The 16,594-nt window shown below is 38.0% G+C and overlaps 1 protein-coding gene across 1 annotated transcript; it reads right to left on the bottom strand.

The window, feature by feature from the left end:
• Nucleotides 1-1,337: 1,337 nt before the first annotated feature.
• Nucleotides 1,338-14,965, bottom strand: klc3 (kinesin light chain 3). The gene is made up of 14 exons (XM_033631470.2): nucleotides 14,750-14,965; nucleotides 12,160-12,408; nucleotides 10,309-10,374; nucleotides 9,717-9,881; nucleotides 8,551-8,626; nucleotides 6,935-7,080; nucleotides 6,569-6,651; nucleotides 6,012-6,099; nucleotides 5,619-5,720; nucleotides 5,267-5,440; nucleotides 4,881-4,980; nucleotides 3,525-3,705; nucleotides 3,213-3,279; nucleotides 1,338-2,211 (listed from the first exon to the last, which is right to left on the bottom strand). Exons 2-14 carry the CDS (start codon nucleotides 12,367-12,369, stop codon nucleotides 2,128-2,130), a joined length of 1,542 nt encoding a protein of 513 aa, XP_033487361.1. The 5' UTR covers nucleotides 12,370-12,408; nucleotides 14,750-14,965; the 3' UTR covers nucleotides 1,338-2,127.
• Nucleotides 14,966-16,594: the final 1,629 nt, after the last annotated feature.

Raw genomic sequence — 16,594 nt, forward strand, 5'->3', positions numbered from 1 at the left:
TATAAATTCACAAAATGTCAAGAAAGGTATATTCTTAAACATATTACCCTTATGAAACAGAGAAATTCAACCATACACCTTCTGAATTCATGTTTTTGCCAGTATTTGTGTGCAGCACAACTCTGGTTTGGTCAAAATAAACCCTTATTTCATGGAGTTAGATGTTTTTCCTGTGGTCTCTCTGAAAGTCCTATAGTACAAAGTCCTACCAGTAGAGACTGACCTCTGGTGGCATGTGATGTGCACTACATACAAGTTCAATAATAAGGTGAGCCTCTGTATTTTTAGCTGAATTAAATTAAATAATACAGTCGGGATACGCTATATTTCGAATATTTTCACCACTTCACCTTTCCATCAGACAACACTTTCTGACAGGGAACTGAAGCTGTATATCACTCTCTTCAAAGCCACCAGACTCACTTAGTTAGTGTTATTGTGTGACTTTGGTGAATCCAAACTAACCCTTGAAAATACCAAAGTCACGCAATAACACAAAGTAACTGATTGAGGCAGTGGTAGGCTAGTGGCTCTGTTTTTGTCAAAGGAATCTGATGGCTGTGAAGAGAGCACAGATGAATATAATTGCCTTAGTTCTCTGTCAGAAAGGTCTGTCTGACAGCAAGGTAAAGCAGTGAAAAGATCCTAAATATAGTGTACACTTAAACTGATATTGAAAAGCAGTACATTGCTTAGCATCTGTGTCGGTACTCCTGCCTTCTTCTCGAAATTAGGGGTGTGCAGACCGCCATCTGCTATAGGTAATACACTGACTATGGATAAATACCTTATACAACCCCACTGAAAAAATCCAAACCATCCGTTCTACTTTATTCCAAGGCCAGTTGGGAGTCATCAACACTGACTCAGGCACACAGCAGTAACTTTGGGTATCCAGAGAGCTTATATCTATTTTCTGAACTGACTATTAAAAGCTCACAACAAACACATAACTGCTGAATTTTGAAGTGTGTGCCATTAAAACTGAAGTGTCGATTGATTTTCAGTTTGAGAGTTTGATTGATTGAAAACATAATAACTCACAATGTGCAAAAATATCCATCTTTTTGGAAAGCCATCTTTAAAAATATATACATACGTGTGTTAATTTTGAACAGCTGGTGTTTTTTTTTTCTTCTTCTTTTTTTTAAATTAAAAAAGTTGGTCCTTATTCTCAAAATATGGAATGACAAAACTGGACTGTGGCGCAAAACAGCTGAAGTAAACATTTGTTTTTTCATTAGCTTTAACAATATAATTGGAATGACCTGCACATTGTAAAGGCAAAACACATTTAAATAACTTCTTCAACATTTTAAACTTCATAGCTTAACTTCTCCCTCGTAAAACAAATGTAACATGTACTTTTTGACAAACACATCACGTTTTGATCATTGTGCAAACAACTTCACATCCCTGTGCTTCTCAACAGGATTTATAAAAGATAATCTGTTATGTCAACATGCCTGTTTATCTGTAAGATTAAAAACATAAATAAAGTTAATAGGTTTTTCAGTGACGTTAATAAATGTACCTAAAAGGAAACACCTAATATGTCCAATTTAAAATTAATTGTATTATTGTTAATGTTTGTTAACCTGCAAATGACATGGTCAGGTTTAAATACAGAAATGTAAAAACTTCCATAAAACTTTTTCTAACAGTGAAATGTTGGTGGTCTAAATTATGTTTTTTCTTTAATTTTGAAGGTTATAGGTAACTTGAAATCAGGAAGCTGAGTTTGTGTCTAATCCAAAACCAGGAAGGAATGATATTGAACTTCAAGTGAACAGGAAGAAAAGATTTTAGTGCAATGCTGATATGTGAAGGTGGAGTCGAAATGTGACCACACTTTTTGGACACATTTGTCATTACCAGAGACAAACATGTTATATTGTTTGACATTAGTTTTTTAAATTAGTCATGATTAAGAAATTTGTTTGACTTTTATCGTCATCGTCTTCAGTTGTGACAGCTATCTCCATTTTTTTCTTCAGGGGACTGAAAGTGGGGAATCCACTTGGTGTCAGACATCTGATATGAGCGATAAATGTACCAACATCTGTTATCTGTTGAGTGGTACTGTATGGAAGTGTGTGTGTGTGTGTGTGTGTGTGTGTGTGTGTGTTAGCTGGTACCACCGAGTGAACCTCGTCTTGTCAGGCTCTGCGTGCTGGAGCTCAGGCCTCGGACATTTGTCAAACGGCTCGACTGAGGAACAAAACAATCACAATGGATATTTAAGTGTTGCAGATCTCTGTGATTGGATGTACAACCAAAGACAAAGGCATTTTAATCATTTCATGAGGACTACAACTGTAATTTATGTTAAAGTTGTTGGGACACATGCAGCACTGACAATGTATGATGAACTTTGCATTCGGTTAGTCACTCAATTCATTCTCCTGTGCTTTGTTCCCACCCTGTCTATCTGAATTATGTTGGATTGATACGGAGGGGAATTGAGGGAATTATCACAACTATTCAGTTTAACTGTGCTATCTTACAATCCGGTTAGACCTCGAGGTCTTAAAATGTTCGAAAAGAGTCTCATAAAAGATGTTAAATATAACTTCAGGATTCCTGCAGTGCATTTTCTGTTTAAGTGCATTCTCCTAATTGTATGTAACATTGTCAATGAAAGACTTTTACTTTTTGTGGAATATTTTACAGTGCGGCATTAGTACTTTTGATAAAAGTGTACAGTGTTTTTTCTTTTTCTTTTCTTTTTTTTTTTCCCCTGTGGCCAGTGTATTGTTTAATTCCTGCACTGGGAGCGCTGCATAGTAACAGCGAGATGAGGCAATAGTATGTCATAAAAGGGTTAGTATAGCATGTCATGAAAATGTCATAGTATAATGTGCCATAAAAAAAAAGTCATAGTATAGCTCTCAAGCTCTCCAAGCTGGGTGTTTCCTCAGGAGGGCTTGTCATTTTTAACTGGAAAAAAAAAGGCTTTGGTGGACATGGAGCCTAAAGGACCTAAATACTTCCTCCACCACTAGTAATATTTATGGTCTGTGTCTTTGATAACGATCTGCATTTTCAAGGATGTAAATCTACATTGCACAGGATAGAAACACCACAACGATAAGAATTTACCACCAAATACATCAATCAGTTCAACACTTTGAGAACCTGGCTGATTTACTACTAAAAGTATAAGCAGGACATCACTGTTAAACGGATCAAATCACCAACAGTCTGCTCACCTGGGTGCCATCCTGACTCTCTCTGGCTCCAACATTCAACACATTCAGAGAGTTTGCCCTCTTCATCCTGAAAACAGGACACAACATCATAATGAACTCTTAAAAAGTGTTCTAAAAAAACATTATTATATTATATATTTTTGGGCAATTCACACCAGCATCACTTGTGTTTGTTAATTAATATAGAGATGTTTCTTTGATTAGTAAACCTCCATGACAAAATCAAGAGCCCATCCATGAGCCAAAAACGTTCACAGTTTCACCTACAGGTAAGACTCCTGTGGCATTTTCACTTTTCTAAAAGAGTATTACCCAGCATTCCTCAGGGTTGCTTCCTCCATTCCGACTCCTCTCAGCTTGCGGACCAGTTTCTCACTGCTTCTGCGTATCGACTCTCTGAGTTTGGTGAAGGAGCCGCTGCGCTTCAGGTTACTGAGTCCGTCCTGTCCGGAGCCACCGTCCTCAGCACCTGACCAACTGGGACGACCATCGCCTGGGGGATGGACAGATAGACAGAATGACAAACAGCAGCAAACCAGTGTATGAATATGCAGTTTGCAAAAACAAGCTCTCTGTGTTGGTGTTTTTGTTTCTTAAATCATGTATTTAGGATTACGCATACATACATTCATCTGCATACTGTACATAATCATCCAGTTCATGTGTGTCCATTCACCATTTATTTATTTGTATTGTTGGTCATTAGTGCTTTTATATACATTCATATAATATCTATATAAAACACCTATTCTTTCACATACTTGTGTTCATAATATTCCTATTTATGTTTTACCTTTTTTTGTCCAGCTTTGTTGTCCTTGCTAGCTGTTATGTCTATTTATGTGAGTACATTTAGAGCAATGCACTTCCTTATTTGTGTACACATACTTGGGTATGATCATCACCTGAAGACTAACACAAATGTTTTCTCTAGTATTACTTTAACATTATCAACTTATTCTCTGTCTGTCACTGATGAAAATTAAGGTGTTCACAACCTAGATTTTATTTTTCAGAATGTTTTACTTAACTATGTAACTTTTGAGAGACTTTTTCTCATCTAAATGAAAAGCTGAATTCATGAGCAATTGAACCTTTGCTCAGTTCAGTGTACTCACAAGGTTTTGTTGCTAAAGCCTTGCCAAGTCTTTAGGTTAATGTGACTAATGTCTACAAACTTTAGATACTGTTTATGTATATTTGCATCAGTGTGTAAACCTGATGACTTTATTCTGCTCATGCCACACTGTATTTTAGCATATATGATCATCCTGTAGTTACCTGTGGCCACAGAGGCTGCTGGTGGACAAAAGTGAAATAATTGCACTTCAAGCCATTACTGAGACTCTATAAGGAAAAGTGCATCTTCACAGGTCACATAATCGTCCACTGTGACGCAAAAAGTTGAACTAGAAATGTATCTGTGATACAAACAGCATTTAGCTTGCCTGTTTTCACTAGCAAAGTACTGGTTTTAGATAATAAGGTAAAACAGATCTCCTGTGGTCATGCACTCACTGCAACTGTCATCATAATAAATAACAAGGGGACACATCACTTTCCCCAGGTCTCATTAAAAACAGTGTAAAATGCAGCATGTGGTGGCAGACGTAATAAAACTAAAAGAGAAGTCCACAACAGATTATTATAACTGCTGCTGTTTTGTACCTTCTACAGATCCAAACTCCTTTTCATGTGCTCTGGTCAGGATCTCTTTGTATAGAGCCTCAGCTTGTCTGTATTTCCCCTGCTTAAGATAGCATGATGCCTGAAAAAGAACAAAGACATGGATGAGTGTAAAAGAGAAGTTTTGAGCGACAAGAAAGAGGCAAAATATGTTGTAAAATTAGATATACTTCCACTAGCAGCGTTCACACTTCATTTTGTGCAAAAGTAATATTCATAATTTATTTTCTAATTTTCATCGCCTTGAAACTCTTTTAAATTTGAAATAAACTCAGAGAGGATAACATGGAAACATTGAGATATCACACTAAAATGTAAAAACGCAGAATGTCAGCCACATTTTACTGTGCATGAAGGTTTCCTCTCACCAGGTTGTTCTTTGTCTTGGCCACATTGGCATCGTCTGGTCCCAGTTTGCTCTGGTAGATGTGCAGAGCACGTTCATAATACTGCTCCACCTCCTGGTACTTCCCCTGATTCTGACACAGTAGAGCCAGGTTGTTCAGCTGCTTGGCAACATCTGGGTGGTCTATACCAAGAACCTGAGGGGGTGTTCGGAAATAAAAAAATATGCTGTGAGGACAAAAAAAATATTATTTTTTCTTTTCTTTCTCATAGTATAGAAAGCCATAAAAAAAAGTAAAAGTAAAGTCATTAGGAATTGTACAAACGCTGTGGGTCCTCCTAAGTGTAATAACACAAATGTGTGTGTTTTCTTACTTTTTCTCTGATCTCCAGAGCTCTCTTACACAGCGGCTCTGCTTCCTTGTATTTTCCTCTTTTCCCATAAAGCACCGCCAGGTTGTTGAGCGTTGCTGCCACCTGCACAAACATTGTACATTACATACCAACTCCATAAGTCCCACATCAAACAAACTTAAAAATACAGATATTTTTGGGTGACATAAACAATAGTACTAAAGGACTAAACACTGATGCCAAAAAATGATTTCAGTTGATAAAACAAAATAATGATTGAAAATCGAGCAAAATAAATACAACGAAAGGCAAAAACAAACACAATTTATTCCAGGTGGGATTCAGTGTGTGGTGAACTGTTTCATTTCAAGATGTCTGAGACTGCAACTGGTTTATTAAAGGAGGCTAACTTACAGCCGGGTGGTCCATTCCAAGAGTTTTCTCTCTTATTGCCAATGCGTCGTTTAGCAGGTTAGCTGCTTCTTTGTATTTGTTCTGGTCTCTGTGGAGATAATCACGTCACACTGTTTGTCACCTCAAAATAAACTTCTCATATAAAATCGCCTGGTTGTGGGAAATAGAGTTTCTTGGTCTAAGTGCAGGAACATCGCTTTGTTGAATAACTATTTTTTGTTTCTGCTCATTTTATTCTATAAAAGAGCTTTGAGTTTAGAAAAGGTATAACCAATAAGTTTGTAGTTTTGGTACTGATGAAAAGGGTGACATATAAATACGCAGATGTCAGCAAAATAATGTTATACAATACATTAATCAGCAACTTAAACACAAAGTGGACACCTGTCAGAGCTCCTAAAAACCTCTTAGAAAATTTCTTACAACAAGTTGTAAGAAATAATTTACTGAGTAATACTGTCATCGGTATCAAATATATATGTATGAATAGAGGGCATTATCAATTTTGGGGGTGATAATCTTTATCTAACTGTTGTTGCCATGGTAACTGGTCTTACCTGTACACCAGCGCCAGTATATTCAGCATGGTGGCAACATCTGGGTGGGTGTGGCCTGAGGACTTCTCCAGGTCTTCCAAAGCCTGTAGAGACATAAAATAAGACATTTTAAGGCATATGAACAAAATGATTAACATTTTTAAAAAACTGCATTTCCCCTTTCATTTCTGAACTCTCAAGCTGAGCAGTCAGACTGAGAGCAATTCAATTGTTATTTGGGCACAACACCTGCAAGGACATAACAGTCCAGTGTGTTATCTTTGGAGAAGCAGGCTGGCTGTTGAAAACTGGATTTGGGGACTTTTAACTCACCAGTTACAAGATACTATACAGGGGGGAGCAGTTAGAGGTGAACGCCCCTCTCACCTGTTTGCAAAGTGGCACAGCGACTTCGTACCGTCCCTGGGATGCATACTGGATAACCAGGTTGTGCAGTGTTCGAAGGCGGGCAGGAATCTCGTAGCCGCCCTGCTGGGCTGCAGCTGCTGCACTGCTGTGGTGAGGCTGGGACACTGAACAGCAGTAAACAGACAAATAAAAAAAAACTGAAAAAGAGAATTTGGTACAAGCTTGGACTGAACATAAGCAATCAATTACAAGTTTGAGTTGCAGTTAAATTAATGACATCGGATACATTAACTGAAATTGTTTTACAATTATCATATATTCTTTTAATGAATCTTATAGGATCATTTGTACATTGATTACTCAGCCTGTGTTATGTTGAATTCAGGAAGAAATCTTTGTTTTTCCTCACATACCTCCACAATAAATGAAGAATCCAAAAAAGGTGAACTTTCTTCATGAATTAAAGTCTTAGGCGACCATGTTTAACAACAGCAAGTCTTTATCAAAGCATCTGTTTACAAACTCTCACACAACTCGTGCAGTATAATCAAAGTCTCATTTATCCAGTCATATGCTTACTACTTCCCAAATACATGTTTTTTGCTAAATACGTGATATTTAAACCACTTCCATATAAATAGCAAAGAGCACAGGTGCATTACTTGCCTATGCATGAGACTGTTTATGTGGAAGGGTTTTAGATGTAACGTTTTCATGATATTTTGTGTTTGGGAAATACTGACTGGATAAATGTGAGTGAAAGTTTGTAAACGGGTGTTTTGATATTTTTGCTGATGTTAAACGTGATCACCAATGACTTTAATTCAGCAAGAATTTTCTCTGTTTTTGGATTCTTCGTTGACTGTGGTGACAAGAAAAACAATGTTTTCCTCATGAATTCAACATAACATGGGATGAGTAACTGATACACAAATTATATTTTGTGGGTGAAGTATTCCTTTTAAGATCTGTCAGAGATTGACTTGCTTGCTTGACTAGCTGCAATAAAAAAAAGTGCCATCTTTGTTGTCATGGTGTGACTGCACTCATGTTGCATTTTTAGAAAAAGAAGATGCTGTTATACAAGATGATTTCATACAAGATTAACAAATAAATTCTTTGCCTGCTTTTAAAAAACAAATAGAGCTGAATGAGGAAATCATTTTAAAAATCATGCTTTAATCTGAAGAGATTCCTAATGTGCAAACTCATTATCACTGCATGATGATGTAGATACTAAAATTTGACATCAGAGCTTGAAATGTCTCTGCTGTATGTGAAGTGACAGTTACACTCTGAGACTATCCATGGAGAATGAAGACTGTCACACTGTTTATCAGTTGCACACCTCTGTTGAAGTAATATATTTACACACAAACAACATGCGTGATGTTGAGCTCATTGTAGCATTAAAAGGATCAGTTCACCAAAATTCCAGGAACATTTCTGTATTTTTCTGAGCTTTAGATACTTCTTACACCATCCTGGAAAAAAGAAAGTGACTGGAAATTATTTTGTGATGATGCTAACCCATTAACATTTGACCTTCCTTCGTTTTTAGACAAACATGAGAATTTCACATTTAGGCTGGGAATGACTGAAAAGCAAACTGTAGAGCGACTGTAAAGTCTTACTCTGAGACTGTTCTTCGTCCTCAGTGGGAAAGAGGTCATCCAGAGACTCCTTGGTGGAAGACGTGTCTTTGTCATCCTGAGGTGAGAAACACACACACAATCTCCATTATTAAATCCCAACTTATCAATACTAACAAATATTCAAACTGTGTGTAATGTAAAACGAGTGTTTCACAGTGACAAACCTACAGGGAAATATCACCAAGTCTGCAGCTTAATGGAGCTTTTTTGAAAATATTTCGGTGAGGCAACAAAACCACAAACAGACATAAAGGTCCAGTGTGAGGGATTTAGGGGGATTAATTGGCAGATTTCTTTTTTTGTGTATAATCACCTGAAAATAAGAATTGTTATGTTTTTGTTACCTTGGAATGAGCCATTTATATCTCCATATGGAGTGGGGACTTGGTCCACATGTTGCACCACCATGTTTCTACAGCAGTCCAGAATGGACAAACCAAACACTGGCTCTAGATAGGGCCATTCACATTTTCATGTCAGCCACCATAGTTAGCAGCCTCTCAAAAATGAACAGCGTCGGTAAAATACTGTTTTTTTTTAATGTGACACTGCTTTATTCAGTGTTTTTACCAGTTTAAATCACTGGGTTCGCTTGTTTTGGAGAGGAAGGGACCTCTGCAGATAATTCAGCTCCTGGTAAAAACCTCCTGAACGTCTGGTTCTTAAGTTATCAGAGACCTGATAAACCTGTCCTATTCTGGTTGAATAGGACAGGTTAATCTTCGTATGCCTGGGAATTATTCATTTTTTCATGAGCCATGTAAACAGCTTAGTTGGAATATTGTCTTTTTCGAATAATTGGAAAAACTGTAATATTTTGTGCATGTACTGTAAATGTACTGTAAATGTGTCTGTCTTGACTTCACCTATAAAAACTCATTAAAACCTTTCTTAGGTTTTAGTCAGATCAAGTTTATATTTCCAGCCTGGTTTTCCTAAATATACACATAGAACATCCAGATAAAAGCCATGCACCAAAATGGGTTAAATAAAGAGCAGACTTCTCCACATTTGATCCTTTGTTACTTGAACAGCAAGTTGGCCAGTGAAGTATTTACAGCAAACTCTTCCTGAACACATCCACACACACAAACACACAGACACACACACACACACTTTTGTACTAGAGATTGTAGTCTCCTCACCAGCTGCGGCTCCTCCAGGTCGTATTTGCGTATGGAGGACATGAATTGCAAGTGTCTATTCTGCTCCTCCAGGGTGACCACCTCCTGCTCCCTGTCCTGCAGCCGCTGCTGAGCACCTGCCAGCTCGTCCCTCAGCCACTGGTTCTCCTGACAGAGACGACGCACCTGAGAAGGAGCACACAATGAAAGAGAAAGCAAAGGTGACACAGAAAGGAAGGGGGGGTGAAGGGAAGAAACAGAAGAAGAAAGGATTAAGGAAAGGTAAGATTGATGGCAGAAGAGGGGTAAGAGGGAAAGGACAGGTGGAGGAGGACAAGAAAATGAAGGACAAAGAAGGAGGAAAGAAGAGCGGAATGACCAACAGAAAAACCCAAAATTTTCAAGCGGCACAAATGTTACAAACTCTCCCCACAGAAAACACGACAAAGGATTTAACAGTTGGATTGTGGAGTCAGTAATAATCCTCTATGTTTAATTTCATAAAACACTTCCAAAAAGTTCAAGAATACATGGCATCGGATAACCTCCCACCTACTCATTACCTCTCAACTTATCTTTCTCTTTTTTATGAACATATCCTGCAGAAACTCACCTGAGCGCGCAGCTTCTGTTTTTCTGCCTCCAGTGAACCCAGGTGAGCTGACAACGCCATCATCACCTGGAGGGACAAAAAACGTGAATAACAATGTTTGTTTACAATAATTTCCAAGGGGAAAAAAAACAAAAAACTGTGTTACATACATGATTTGAAACAGTGCCAAGCAAACACTGCCTCAACTACTTACTTTTTAGCCACCTAAAAAAGGCCCTTCTAAAAAAAATCAATATCAGTGTAAATGTACACTATATTTACCACTTTATCTTGCTGTCAGACAGCTCTTTGCAATAGGAAACTGAGGTCGTTACCTAAAAGCCATCAGATTCCACTGACAAACATAGTCCTTGCTGGTCTACTGCTGCCATCAGTTAATGTGTAAGGTAAAGTGGAGAAAATATTCTAAATATGGTGCACACTTAAACTGATAGTGAATTTTTAGGTGGCTAAAATACCTTTTGCTGTGACCCCATCCACGGCAGTATACTACTTAGCTTCTGTGCTAGTTGACTTGGTTTATCAAAGACTAGCAAAGCAACACAGAACATAGCAGACACGTCAGATAGGTCGGACCACCATATTCAACTATGTATCTTTAAACATTACAGTTATGGCTGAAAATGACAACAGAAATAAACAAGTTTGCTGATTTCACATATCACCCCAGTTCATATCAAATGCCAGTTGTTTACCTGGCAGTGATTGTTGTTGTCAGCACAACACCACAGTCTATCCTGCATTTTGTCCATACTGTCATTTCTGCACTCTTTTAAATGCACCTTTAATGTTAAACACAAACTTTCACTTTAAACTGTTTATCTGTTCTTTGTAGGTGGCTTTTAATGTACCTTATTCTACTTTAACTTGCTTGAACAATGCTTGGGACAAAACAAAACTTTCCTTTACGATAAGTTAAGTTAATAAATTTTAAGAAAGTTTAATATCATTACCGTGTCAGCCTTTATTCTAAACCATTTTATTATTGTGTTTACTTATCAAAGTATTAAGATAATTGACTTTAAGGGAGCAGTGTATAGCAATAAGCAGCATATCGCAGTGAGGATTGCAGATTTTAACCGGCTGAAATCCTAACTCCTGGTTAGGATTCCTTCAGTGTTCATTGTTAAGAGGGATTTTAGTGGAAGCCAAATTATCCGCAGAGGTCTCTTCTTCCCCAAAACAAACAGACCAGGTGATTAAAACCTGTAAAAACACAGAATAAAGCCGGTTCACACTAAAAATCACTGTTTTTCAGATGCTATTTGGCTCTTTGCAGAGGGGCTGCTAACTAGAGTGGCTGACACAAAAATGCAAAAACGTGAATGGCCCTTTTTAGAGCCAGTGTTTGGCTTGTCCGTTCTGGGCTACTGTAGAAACATGGCGTTTCAACATGACTCTGGACTCTGTGGGCAATGACCTGCCCCCTTTGTAAATGTAGACAGCTCATTCTAAGGTATAAAAAAACTGATTCTTATTTTCAGGTGATTATGCACTAAAGAAAACATACTTATTACATTATATTCCATTTCTGTTAATATATCTCCCTAAATCCTACACACTGGTCCTTTAAAACTTGATGTGCCTGCCTAAAATACAGTTTTCCTGTCTGCTGTTTGCTGCTGAGCAGGTAGTGCACAGTGGGTTTTTAAAGCTTTTTCTCTAAAAACAGCTGCCTGCTGTGGCAAAAATGTGTCTATGAGAGCAGTAAGAGTGAACTAAAACAGTCAGGTTATGGGCTGTTAAACCAAAACAATGGGCTAAAAGTTGCTACAACCTGCCACAGTCTTACAGAAGAGTTAGTTACCACACAAATAGGTCATTATGGCTTTGCCTCTATTCTATTTGTACCTGCGCCTCGCTCAGCCCCAGCTCTATCCTCTCCAGTGATTGGCGGATGATGTCACTCTTCTCCTGCTCCACGCTGCCACTCTCAGGCACTGGCAGGCTCTCAATAGCCTCCTGCAGGTTCTCAAGCAGGCCACGGTTCTCTCCTTTCAGCGCCTCCAGCCCGGCGATCACCTGCTGCGTGTTGCACAGAATCTCCTCCGCTGACAACATGGCTCCCACTCTGAGGTTCCTCCTGTAACAACAACTGACCTGGGAACAGCACAAAAATGCACACATAAATGGTAGAAGAAGTCTTTATAGCAGTACTTGTAGTAGTGGTGGTCTAACAGTAGTAGAAGCAGTAGCAAAAGTACAAACACTACTAGTAGAATTGGTGGAAAATAGTAGCAGTAAGACTTGCAGTAACAGCACTGTGAGTACTGTGGTATCAGAAGAAGAAGTAGAATATTTTAGAGCAATAGTAAAAATAGTAGTAGTAATAAAATACTGGTAGAAGAAGAAGTAGCAATAGTAATAGCAGTTGTAGTACTGGAAGTCATGGCAGAGCAGTAGTGATGGCAGCCTCAATACAGTACAGAGAGAAGATATTTAAAGTCCAAACTGATAAACTTTGTTGTTTTTTGTAAATATACACTGTGAATCTGATGCCTGCAATAAGTGGGGACAGGGGCATGTTTACTACTGTGTTGCACCACCTTTTCTTTTAACAACACTCAGTAAGAGTTTGGGAAAGTGTTGAAAATAAAATTATTTCTGACTTAACTGGCTCAATAGTCCAGCATCTTGGATGCCATATTTTGCACATCATAATATGCCACACATGTTCAGCGTGAGACAGGTCTGGACTGCAGGCAGGCCAGTCTAGCATCCAGACTCATTTACAATGAAGCCACACTGTTGTAACACGTGCAGAACGTGGTTTTGCTGGAATAAGCAGGGATGTCCCTGAAAAAGACGTCATATGGATGGCAGCATATGTTGCTCTAAAACCTGTATTCAGCGTTAATGGAGCCTTCACAGATGAACAAGTTACCCATGATGGAATAAGCGCTTACGTTCTCCCATACCATCACAGATGCTGGCTTTGAACTTTGAGCTGGTCACAATCTGGATGGTCCTTTTCCCTTTTTAGCCCAGAGGACACAGTGTCTATGATTTCCAAAAACAAAAAATGTGAAATGTGGACTTGTCAGACCACTGCACACTTTTTCACTTTCTGTCAGTCCATCTCAGATGAGCTCGAGCTGAGAGAAGTCAGCAGTGTTTCTGGATGTTGTTGATACATGGCTTTCACTTTGCATGGTAGAGTATTACCTTGCATTTGTAGATGCAGCAGCTAACTATGTTTACTGAAAATGGTTTTCCAAAGTGTTCCTGAGCCCTTATATGCAGAGATCTCTCTGTATTCTCTAAATCTTTTGATGATATAGGGACTGTAGATTGTGAAATCCCTAAATTCCTGCAAGTGTGCATTGAGAAACTTACTAACTTTTTTGGAGCATGTTTCAGGCATCAAATTCACAATCAGTGTGTACTTACAGAAAAACAATATAGTGTATCACACATTAAATATCTTGTCACTGTGCCATGTTCAGTTGAATATAGGTCAAAAAAGATTCACAAATCACTGGATTCTATTTTTATTTATGTTTTACACAGCAACATTTTTTGAATCGGGGTTGTTAATGACAGCTGTGATTTATTGTTCATTTCACTCATTAAATTCATTTCAGTCATGAGACATGAGTTCATTATGAAAGTAAGGATATGGGACAAAGATGTTTAAGATACGGTTTGCGTCCAAGTATTGGCATTTAACACTTTTGTCTCTAATATTCAGTAACAGTGACCTATAGACATTACGACTGTGACAATAACGACACAGTGAAAACAATCCAAATGGTCAGCAACACACATGTGATGGTTTTCAGTTCCCTCTTATCTGAAAGGAGCATATAACACAATTGTTACATCCATAATATGCCAACAGTTCACTATTCCAAACTGTTAAATTACTTTGGTTTTATTCTGTCACAAACAACCTACACATTGTCTAATTATTCATAATACACTCAAATCAATGAGGAAAACGGACATGCAGGATGAAAAAATACAAATTTACACAACATATGTCACCTGTCCATCCGGTGACATGACATATAAGCTGAGGAGTTTAAGTCAAAGAACAATAAACAAAATGCTATCTCTTTTCCAATATTTTCAAGCAACTAAGGAAACATTATGCGCGAATAACATATGAAAACACACATATAGATGACACTCACAGTCTGCATGTGCTTTGTTTACTGTGGGCGGCGCATCAGGCCTCAGGGTCAGTTTACCAGCATGGCAGGAATAATGCTGTTTTATGCAAATTTAAATCCAACACGAACCTTTTCGCTGGTATAATGACGACTGCGTCACATTACGTGATATCTGTGTTTATCTTTTGGTGAAAACATCACCGGCTGTACTGTACAACACATACGATTGACGATTATGCTCTGAAACACGATATTAACACACAGACAAAACACGCAGGCCAGCTTCATTTCAGATCCACATCAACAAAAAGTTATTTATAGCCTACCTGCTAAGTCCAGGCTCCGGCGGCGTGGTTTCGTCTTTTCGTCCACTCTGAGATAATATTATTATTTCTATTTGGAAAGCGGAGCCGGTCATATACAAGGGGACATTTCCGCTCCCAGTATGTTTCAGTTTATTTACTGTTGAACAGGTGGGACGGTAAAAAAGTAGAGCTCTGTAAATGATTCACCTGCTGCCTCCTCGGCTCTTAGCTCCTCCTGTCATCACGGAGAGCATCAAGCTACCATAGCAACACGCACAACTTCCGGTTGTCACCTTCAAAGTAAAGGTCTTATCAAACGCTACCCACGTATGTTAAAGTATACATACATTTTAAGTTCCAAGAATGGTTTACATGCATAATATACCACCTATGAGTCATTTCCTATTTTCAGTGGTGGAAACTGAGCACTAGTACTGTACTTCAGAGGCAAATAGCCTACTGTACTTTTTACTCTATTTGTCTGACAGGTTTAGTTACTTCTCAGATGATAATTTTCCATCCCCTTCCTGTCCAGTATTAACCCAATCAACCAAACCAGTCTCCAAATATGGTGATTTTGAATGATATTTTTTTCTGATAAATTGAAAGATGAAGTGTTTAGAAAATTCTACTTCACTAGATAAATAAACTCTTTCAAAACCCTATAAAGCTGAAAACAGGGCTGTTTTTCTGACACCATGAAACGTTGACTTTGTAGAGATGCATGGTTCTCACAGGGCAGCCACACAACAAACGTATGATGATCTTATAGAAGAGGATGCATTGCTGTAGATTAAACATACCAACAGTACATGAAGTTAAAATAAGCACAACATTTAACATCTATGGTAGTAAAATGCAACATACACATTAATGCAGCAGTTAATCCAAAAACATCAGATATAATAGTGAAACACTCACAGAGAACATTCCACTGTACAATTAAAACAATTTGCTGATAGTTCTTACATAGGCCACTTTTACTTATTTTGAATATGATAATCTGTTTAGTGACCCTATTTCAACTCAAGGCTCACTGGCTGTTCTGCACACCCAGTCTATCAGATATTCTTTATTTAAGCTTCAATATTTTGAATTCAATCATATGTGTAAATTGGCAATTTGTGCTACTGTGTTGCAACAATAATATGAGACAATAGCACAACAAAAACTACATAAATGGTAATAACAATGATAATAATAATTATTATAATAATAATTAATTAATTAAAAAATAATAATTGTGAAATACTTAACATTTGTGCAATAATCTGACAGGTATGTCTCACTTCAGTAGGACTCAACACGTTTCTCAATACAAATAGATAAAAAAAAAAAAAAAATTAACGCATTTATTCTGAAGGCAGAGTGTCACTACTTGTTGCATTTGTCCACTTATGTCCGCGTGCATTGACGCATCTGAGGAGCTTACCTGATCCCATATTTCCCACCATACACCGCGGCACCGGGGCTGGCTGCAGTTTTTGCAGTACAGTGTGTGTACTGTACGTCCACTAGATGGTGCCTGTGGCAAAGTAATAGTCTTCATTGATTTTCACTTCTCCGTGAGGAAACAGGCCAGCTATTTTATGTTAATTTTATTGTGGTAACATTGTGAATCACATAGGAGTTTTATCATTATCATTAAACTGTAAGAGATTAACTTTAGCATATTTTCTATAGAGGTATCAGTCTTACATGAAGAAGTGAAATCCACTGTTTGCAGAATGTAGCTTGTGTGTCTGCACAGTGTCATATTTTCACAACTCACTGTTAGTAAATATCGTACAGTAAGTGCAGGGCCCAATGTGATATCTTTTCATCAGGCCCAAAATCCCTGGCAGTGCCCCTGCATACAGCACTATG

This window comes from Epinephelus lanceolatus, chromosome 4 (genome assembly GCF_041903045.1).
Source record: "Epinephelus lanceolatus isolate andai-2023 chromosome 4, ASM4190304v1, whole genome shotgun sequence".
In the NCBI taxonomy this organism is placed as follows: domain Eukaryota; kingdom Metazoa; phylum Chordata; class Actinopteri; order Perciformes; family Serranidae; genus Epinephelus; species Epinephelus lanceolatus.

Coding starts and splice junctions, on each gene's coding strand:
- klc3 (XM_033631470.2), bottom strand. CDS start 12,369: ATGTTGTCAGCGGAGGAGATTCTGTGCAACACGCAGCAGGTGATCGCC. Junction 5,721..6,011: donor TTGGAATGGACCACCCGGCT/GTAAGTTAGCCT, acceptor ATGTTTGTGCAG/GTGGCAGCAACGCTCAACAA. Junction 2,212..3,212: donor AGAGTCAGGATGGCACCCAG/GTGAGCAGACTG, acceptor TTTGTTCCTCAG/TCGAGCCGTTTGACAAATGT.